This window comes from Pseudochaenichthys georgianus, chromosome 16 (genome assembly GCF_902827115.2).
Source record: "Pseudochaenichthys georgianus chromosome 16, fPseGeo1.2, whole genome shotgun sequence".
In the NCBI taxonomy this organism is placed as follows: Eukaryota; Metazoa; Chordata; class Actinopteri; order Perciformes; family Channichthyidae; genus Pseudochaenichthys; species Pseudochaenichthys georgianus.
Window position 1 is genome coordinate 46,785,631 of NC_047518.2, and position 9,557 is coordinate 46,795,187.

General features: G+C 42.4%; 2 protein-coding genes across 2 annotated transcripts; one reads left to right on the forward strand and one right to left on the reverse strand.

The window, feature by feature from the left end:
* The first annotated feature begins 474 nt into the window (after positions 1 to 474).
* LOC117461024 (zinc finger protein 570-like) lies at positions 475 to 1,682 on the forward strand. The gene has a single exon (XM_034102703.2). The coding sequence runs from the start codon at positions 717 to 719 to the stop codon at positions 1,680 to 1,682; it is 966 nt and encodes a 321-aa protein (XP_033958594.2). The 5' UTR covers positions 475 to 716.
* A 6,633-nt stretch (positions 1,683 to 8,315) lies between these two features.
* LOC139435427 (uncharacterized) lies at positions 8,316 to 9,272 on the reverse strand. The gene has a single exon (XM_071206097.1). It carries the CDS (start codon positions 9,270 to 9,272, stop codon positions 8,316 to 8,318), a length of 957 nt encoding a protein of 318 aa, XP_071062198.1.
* Positions 9,273 to 9,557: the final 285 nt, after the last annotated feature.

Below are 9,557 nucleotides of genomic sequence, written 5' to 3' on the forward strand. Positions count from 1 at the left end.
AATCAAGAAACAACATAAATTAAACACTGACAGGGAACATTTTACTGCACCATCATTACCGTTACATGAGAAGGTGCCGTCAAATGTTCTGTTAATACTTGCATACTTTTACTTAAATAAGGTTTGAATGCAGGATTTTAATTTGTAACAGAGTATTTTCATTCTATACTGTAGGCATAGTGTATCTGTGAACGATCCCAAATACAATTCCTTGTTTACATTGCGGCTAGTGCTACGCCAGAAGAAAAAACCCTTTTACATTTTGAACTGGAAGTGGAAAGGGGCTGGGCTACATGAGGTGACTTGAGCCAACACAAATACACAATAGGTGGGACTAAGAAAGATAATGTGAAAATATAAAAACAAAGGCATTAATTAGGGCTGCAAAATGTCTCCCATTGTAATGGTGATGAGGTTTTTAAATGCTAACACTTAACAGTTTGTTCTGACTGTGTTTCCTGTTTCCTGCAGATGTCCAGCAGCTGGTGGTGGTTAAAGAAGAGCTTCTCCCTGACCAGCAGGAGTGCAGCACCAGTCTGGACCAGGAGGACCCAGAGCCCCCCCCACACATTAAGCAGGAACAGGAGGGAGAGCAGCTTCAGGAGCTGGAGGAGGCTGATATCACCAAGTCCACTTTCACTCCTGTCCCTGTGAAGAGTGAAGATGATGAAGAGAAACCTCAGTCCTCTCAGCCTCATCAAAGACAAACTGAACACATGGAAACAGAAGCTGATAGAGATGACTGTCGAGGACCAGAACCAGCCAGGAACTCAGATCCAGAGAGCAGTTTGCATCCAAAGGCTGAGGACCACACTGAAGACTCTTCTGAACCTGACACTGAAGACTCTTCTGAACCTGACACTGGAGACTCTTCTGAACCTGACACTGAAGACAGTGCTGATTGGAAAGAGACCAGAGAACCTGCATCAGGCTCAAACTCACTGAAAAATAGACATGAATCTGTCAGTGATCCACAACATAGTGCTGAAAAGAAACCATTCAGCTGCTCAGTCTGTAAGAAAGCTTTTTCACAGAGAGGACATTTAAAGAAACACATGAGAATCCACACAGGAGATAAACCATTCAGCTGCTCAGTCTGTAAGAAAGCTTTTTCACAGAGTGGATATTTAAAGAAACACATGAGAATCCACACAGGAGATAAACCATTCAGCTGCTCAGTCTGTAAGAAAGCTTTTCCACAGAGGGAACGTTTAAAGAGACACATGAGAGTCCACACAGGAGACAAACCATTCAGCTGCTCAGTCTGTAAGAAAGCTTTTTCACAGAATGGAGATTTAAAGATACACATGAGCATCCACACAGGAGATAAACCATTCAGCTGCTCAGTCTGTAAGAAAGCTTTTTCATGTAGTGTACATTTAAAGAGACACGTGAGAATCCACACAGGAGAGAAACCACACAGCTGCTCAGTCTGTAAGAAAGCTTTTTCACAGAGTGAACGTTTAAAGAGACACATGAGAGTCCACACAGGAGACAAACCATTCAGCTGCTCAGTCTGTAAGAAAGCTTTTTCAAAGAGTGAAAGTGTAAAGAGACACATGAGAGTCCACACAGGAGATAAACCATTCAGCAAGTGGATAAAGACACATGAGTCCACACAGGAGATAAACCATTCAGCTGCTCAGTCTGTAAGAAAGCTTTTTCACGGAGTGGAAATTTAAAGATACACATGAGAATCCACACAGGAGAGGAAAAATAGATCTGCAAAGTTTGTGACAAAAGACTTAAATGGCGTAATCGTTTAAAAAGACCAAGTGTGTTGGTGTTACGTCCCCACTAAGGTCTAGGGGACCTGGAGACAATAACGTACAACCAATAATTATGAGAGTCAGAGTAAAGGTTGACAAGAGGTTTATTCCTTGTAACCTATCATAACATACAATTAAACAGAAACACTCTGTTGGTGAGGAGGAGGAGGAGTCAAAGGATTGTGCCAAACAAAAGAAACAAGCATAACAAAACCAGGCCTATCTCTACATCTATCCTTTGAAACCAAACTCAAACAAAAACCCTCACTAACTAACTACAAAGAATTTGACAAAACAATATACAGGGTTGGCAACAATCCGCTTACCTAGTGTGTCTAAACAATAGTTAGCTCGGTGGTGAGAAATGTACAGGGTAACCCAGACTTACCTAACTCCTCCACCTCTCAACACACACACATTAACAAAGTTCAGATTATTCAAATAGCTTTAGTTGCTAAACACAGCCGTGTTCCTTCCTCAGCAACAGGCCCAGAGTGAGAGAGAGAAGACTTCCTGGGTGCCTCCTTTATGGTCGGCCCTGGTTGCTGATAGGCCAGCTGAGGGTGAGAGGATCCAATCAGCCATCAGACTCAGGTGCAAAGGCAGATACCGATCAGCTGCTGATTAGCTGTGCAGAAGACAGGGAGAAGAGAGAAACACAGGAGGGAAAGAAAACCACACATGTACAGCCTGCCTGGCACGTAACAGATACAATAATAATATAGACACAGGTCTGACAGAGCATAGAATAGTCTGCCAGAGTGTGCGTAGTACAATGAAAAAGCAAAGGTTATATAGAAAAAGAGTGGGAATGTTATAAATCTTGTGTTCACACGGTCACATTGTTATGAGACATCTTCTGGCCTTGAGCGGTAGATAGCATAACGGTTCTCAGAGCAGTGAGTGGCGATGTGACTGTGTATGAGTCTCCCAGTAGCTGTGGCCTTGAAGCGCTTGGGAATAAACCCAAAGTAGAGAAGAATTAGAAGAAAACAGCACATGACATTTATGAGAAGCATTTGGTTTAAGCCTATAAGGATATAATAAAAATGTCCACTACAACATACTAAACAGTATGTACAATATATGAAGACGTCAAGCATCCTATACCCTTTTACTTCGGGAGATAAGAACCAATCTTGTTTTGGCACGTAACAGTTGGTTAGAGAATACATTTGTCTATTTTGTCTCCTAATGCCGTTACATGTAATACGTTACTCCCTAAGCCTGTTTCCACCCACCTGCAACCGATTCTCTAATAATCACAAATGTTAATTTCTTCGACCCCTTGAGACTATTTCTTGTTTAATAATTGCTGCATCTCCTCAGGACCAAGTTCCCGTGTCCTGCCTTTCACCTGCTGATCACCCACTGCTCATTTAAGGTGGACTCACCTTTACAAGGGACCAGCTAGTCTTAGTGTCTTAATGCAAACGTTTTGTAAAGTGATGCTAGACCAACAACGTGCTGTTGGGTTGTGTGCGCCGTTATTAATAACATCTAAATAATGTAACATTAACATTATTTTTTAATTCCCCTTTCCCTCAAACTTTGACCCCCCTGGCGCCCCGTGGCGGCCCCCCGCTTTGAAAAACACTGGTCTAAACAATGCCAACAGAGCGATACGTCTTCTTTCCAGCAGATGGCATACATGTTACATCATGCAGTTCAACTGTCATCCACATATTAGAGATTCAAAACAGCAATGTGTGAGATAAGGCTAGTAATTGACTATTTCAACAGAAGGTGAAGAGGTTACAGTCTTGATGCCATGTCCAATATGTTTGTGTTTTGTTTGATTAAATCGACTGAAATGAGCATTCAATGACTCAATTATTCTGAATGACTGTCATTACATCATGGGTTTGCATTGCAATATTAGAACGCATAAAACCCAACTTTATTTCTTCCAAGTTGCGGGTGTTCATTGTTTAGAAGTCCGGTGTGTTTCATCCAAGCTTCCACTGCGTGCTCCGATAATGCTGAAAGTATCTGTTGTATGCTTTACCTGCTCCAGTAACACAAGTGTAATTGACTGGACAGACACAAGAGATAGTGGATGGATCCAGAGGAGAACCAGAAGATAGTCCGCATAGAGCCTTCAGGCTCTGAAAATGATCAGGGATAGAGCTAGAAAAACACTCCCAAAACCTGAATAGAGCTAGAAGATAGCAAAGCCAAGAAAGACCCAGACAGGAAGGAGCCAAAAGAGTTTGTATTTTTTGATATTCAAGCTCTTCTCTTAGAGAGGGAACAACTAATGGCGCGTTTCCACTGCAGCGGGTAGCTCGCTTTAAGCGCGCCGAGCCGTGCGGGGCCCGTTTTTGGTTGCGTTTCCACTTGGCCTAGTTTTGGCCCGAGGCTACTTTTTCACCCTTTTTCTGGCCCGACTAAATCGTGGTTCTATCGAGGCCAACAAGCGGGGCCAACAACCGGGCGGAATATGCTAAACTAGTGACGACTGCTGATTGGTCAGAGAAAATCGTCACAATTCTCGCGCGACTTAATCCCTAGTGTCGCATATATTAAGGGACGCTTGCAGCATTTTTGTAAACCTAAGAAAATGACAAAGAAAAGCATACCGTGGTCGATTGACGAACTTGCAACGTTCCTCCAGCTGATTGCAGATGATAAAATCCAGCGGGAGCTCGACGGCACAACTCGCAACCTAAACGTTTTTCAGGAGGTCTCTGCACTGTTGTCCGAACGCGGATTCTCAAGGACTTTCCAGCAGTGTAGGGAAAAACTGAAAAAGCTTAAGAGTGAGTATAGAGCCGTGAAGGACCACAACGGCCGAAGTGGTTCGACCTGTCGGACGCTATTTATGGCCATAGACCGGCCAACGTTGGGAGGGAGGGAGGCCTGGACTCTGCAACCGCGTTACTGGAGTCCCTGCATGGTAAGTCTTTGCTAACGCTCTGTTATTTGCTTGAAAGCGTTGTGTCCCTATCTAGCTATCTAAAGCTCACTTCTAACAAACAAGTATTTTATCCTTACATTTATGTTCGACAACCCATGCTTTTATGGAGCCCCGAAGAGCTACATAGCTAGCTAAGGCAGATAGCATTAGCTAGAGCTATTGTTTGCTAACACCACATGCGCCATTGTTTAGGTTCTTCTTTTCTACAGTTGTTGTTGCTATTTAGTATTGTGCTACAGTAGTTCGTGGAATTAACAAGTCATGTTGCTGTTCTAGATGATGCCATTGTGACTAGTGAGGAGGAACAGTCCCGAACACCGGGTGGTGGCAGTGTTCCGTCCTCAACATCAGAACGGATCTCAACTCGACCACAGACACCAGCCGAGGAGGAATCGACACCAACGCCGAGTGCCATCACGACACCGCAGCGTGTGGTTCTAGGTAAGAAATAGGCATGGCAAAACCACTAGAATTGTGACTTTTTTTTAAACTTTAGATCATCCATCGTCATTAAGTAAAATAAGCTATACCACTGTGTGGAAATGCTCTGTTACAAACTAGCTAGTACGCAGCTAGTACAATTGTGTGACATCCTATTATATACATATATTTATATTCATTATCAACAGGCTGGACATAATGTAATTCACTTTCACAATCATTGTAAACATCGAGGGCATAACTGTCTTTAGTTCATCCTTACTGTTGTTCTGCTTATACATTTTATTATTATATCCTTGTGTGACCTGTACCTGTCCTGTGTTTTTCATTGTTATTGCTAATTTGGGGCGGTGGTGGCGAAGTCGATAGGGACTTGGCTTGGGAACTGGAAGGTCACCAGTTCAAGTCCCCGAAAGACCAAGTGCTACCGAGGTGTCCCTGAGCAAGGCACCGTTCCCCACATTGCTCCCCGGGCGCCGTTCAAAATGGCAGCACACTGCTCCTAACACTAGGATGGGTCAAATGCAGAGAAATAATTTCCCCATGAGGGATTAATAAAAGTTCATCTTAATCTTAATCTTAATTATTATTGCTATAATTATCTTATCGTTATACAGGCAAGAGGAAACGAGGAGGAGACGAGCACCTAGCACAGCAGACACGGCACCATGAACAGAGCCTGGCTGCATCGGCACTGGCAGCTGACCATGGAGGCTGCTGCCCGGGCGAGGGAGGAGGAAATGGCCTTGAGAAGGGAGGAGAACGCACAAACTCATGCGTTTAACCTAGCCTTCCTGCGCACTCTCGGCCAGGTTCTAGGGGGCAGCCGACGTGGCCCGTCTCCTCAGGAAGACGAACCACCTCTGTAATTTTAATATTATTCAGTTTCATCTCTCTTTTTTTTATTCATTTGTACTTTCTTGTTTATTTCTTATCTTTCCTTTTTTTATATATATATATATATATATAATGCCATATCTTTTTATGCTGCTACAATACAAAAACATTTTTATTTTGTATTTGTACAATGCCATGCCTTTTTATGCTGCTGTAACAAATATATATATCTTTTTTGTTGGCATGGCATTGTATGTACAATAGAAATAAAAAAGATATATATATTTCCCAAATTGGGATTGAATAAAGTACTTCTCATTTTATCTCTTGTTGATAAATGCGTCATCTGATTTCCTGCCATAATCTGATTAACAAACTGATTTTCGTGAGCATGTAAACAAAGTCACTGGGTTGCCACTCACACACAATTACAGTTTTGGAATCCAATCAAACTGAAATGTACAATTAAAGGGCTTTAAATCAGCAGAACAAAAACTCAGATTCACATGAGGTAGAAGTTATAGGCCTATATTTTTCCTAAATAAAAATAGGCTACAACTAATACCATTACTAATAATATTTGTGGATCTTTAAAATAAAAAAAAACCTACAATATCACTCAAAAACAATTGTAAAAATAGCCCAATTAAGATCTAGAGATATAAACATGCAATAAGAAACACCATCAGTTAGGAAAAAGCCCATAAGATAAAAGTTAATTTTAAGAGATTTAAAGCAAGAAATTGAGTTTGCCTGCTTGAGGTCCTCCTCTAAAACATTATTTGGTAACTGACACATTACTTAAAGTAAAAGATTTCCTTTTACAAATAAACTGGAAGGGGGTATTTTGAAAAAAAACAGAAAGAGAAGGGGGATAAGAGATCATAGGCTTGTTTGAGACACATTGCGGCTCGCCTCGAAAGTAGACGAGAGTAGCCGATCGCAGCCGGGGGAGGTGTCAAAAAGCTCGTCTTAAGTCGGACAGCTCGGACTCGGAGTCGGCTTGACTGGCTGGGTTTGCAATGGCGGAAATTGCGTTGGCGTTTTTCGTTGCAGATGAAGTGGATGCAATAGAAATGCTCCTCCCTCTTAATGTTTTCAAAACTGATAGGTGGACAGGCTACAAATGATCAGTCCCTTCAGATCCGCACACATGAAGCTTAATGAGCATGAATTGAACAGACCTGCTGCTGTGTTAATTCTTTAGCGGCCACTGTAAGCTTTATGATGTGTACAACATGGATGTAATTTGATTTAATCTTGCCATTTTAAATTATGTATTCAATAAATAAGGTTAAACCAAATCATTACATTACAAAAGATTTTATTTTAATGATTTGGTTTAACTTAAAGAGAAACTTTATTGTTATTGCACATATTACAGGTACTGAGACAACGAAATGCAGTTTAGCTTCTAACCAGGTGCAACAAGCAGTGAAGTGGAAAGTAATGTACACAATCTACAGAATAACATATAGAATGAATTGAATGATGAATAAACAGTGGGGTATGAATACACTAGATCAGCCTGTGAGCAGTATGAACAGTGTGTATGAATATGCTAAGATATATAAAGTATGAAAACGGTAAGCAGTATAGTATAAAATATATAGATATTAATTTCATGATGATAAACATTGTGGAACAATGATGAAAAATGGGAATGGATGTGGCGACGTAAAACTGACACAAAACAACAACAAACTTTTGCCAGCCAATTGGAGAGTTTCATCAGCAGCACGTGGTAAAAACCACGAATGAGCGCTCAGCTCGAGATACCAGCGAGCCGTTTCCCATCAAGCATTTCACGTCCACAGCTCGTGGAGAGCAACTGCGCCAACTCGCCTCGCCTCGCTCTCAAGGCTGCGGGCGTCTTTGTCCCGCGAGATTTCAAAGTCTCATGTGGGCGAGCCTCCAGAGCAAGTCGGACAAAATGACTAACCATCATGCAACGCACTAGCAAGACGTTGATCGCAACTGCGCAGGTCTGCGCAGGTCTTGCTTGTCTCAAACAAGCCTCATTTGTATTTATGTTTACTTTCATTATTGCTCAAATGTTATTATTATGGGGAAGTACTTACTGGTGCTAGAAAATCAAATATTTACTAAATAGTCCATTCTGATAACATTTGTTTGTTTAAATCATTTGACAAACACATATGTGAAAGAGAAAAAAAGATTTATTTATGTTCAATACAATGTAGTAATAATAAAAACAAAACAAATGGCACTAGCCTTAATGGCCCACAATCTTTCAATGTCGTGTTTATAATTATAAACACAAGAAATGTATATCACTGATGATGTTATGAACCAAAACATTCAAGTTTCCTGTATACAATGAATATTTAGGTATTCAGGTAGCGCATCAAACCCTGTCGTATTTCAGTGCCCTCCTCCTCTGCACCTTGTGCCACTGCTACCCCTGGCTCTGCTGCTGCTGGTGCATCCCACCCATCGTCATAGGCCTCTCCATGACTCTCGCAGAGGTTATGCAGAGCACAGCATGTCAGCACCATCGATTTAACAAGTTTCACATCACAGTCATTTCTTTTCATGAGGCATCGCCACCTTCCCTTCAGTCTACCAAAAGCGCTTTCTACCACTACCCGTGCGCTGCAAATGTTCTTGTTGTAGATCACATGTTCTGCTGTCAGCTGTCCATTGTCAGGGAACGTTTTTATGAGCCAGTTTTGCAAGGGATAGGCATCGTCTCCCAGGATGTAATAGCCAGCATTCACCCCACCAATGTTCCTGGTGCAAGGTGGAAAGTAGTTGCCACGACTGGCTAACTCCCACAATGAGGACAGCCTCAAAACCCGAGCGTCATGCATGCTCCCAGGCATTCCTGCAAACACATTCCAGAAATGTCCCTTTCCATCTACAGCTCCTTGAAGGATGATGGAGTGCCAGCCTTTCCGGTTGAAATAGTCACAGTGGTATTCCTGTGGTGCCAAGATGGGTATGTGTGATCCATCAATAGCACCTACACACTGAGGGAGCCCCCACCTGTTCTCAGTGTAGGCAGCCATTTCCGCAAACTTCTGCCGGTCTGGTGAACGAATTAGTTCCGGTACTAACAACGCCTCTGCAGCGGCACTGAAGTCTTGCACACACCGGCACACAGTAGTCCTGCTCACTCCGAAAAGATGTCCGATGCTTCTGTACTCTGAGCCGGTCGCAAGCTTCCACAGTGCGATGACCACCCTTTTCCTTAAAGGTATACACTCGCGGAATGGTGTGTCCTGTCTCTCCATCGCTGGCCGCAGTTTGTTGCACAGGTAGACGTAGGTTTCCTCAGACATCCTGAAGTTCTCCACTGAGTGTGTGTGAAAGATGGAACAATCACACCCCACCACTCGGTTGCTCGGTCAAGCATCCAAACACATGGTCTGCGGTGGCAACCTAACTTCTGAAATACACAAACAAAAGCATACATATTTGAATGCGTAAAAGTGGTAGCTACAATTAATGAAATACTTGAAACACTTTTGTAGTATACTGAGCGTGAAACACATTGCTAGTTAGCTAACGTTAGCTTACCGAGTAGCGTTGCCGTTGAGTCGTCCTGGAGTAGTCTCTGCCGTGTT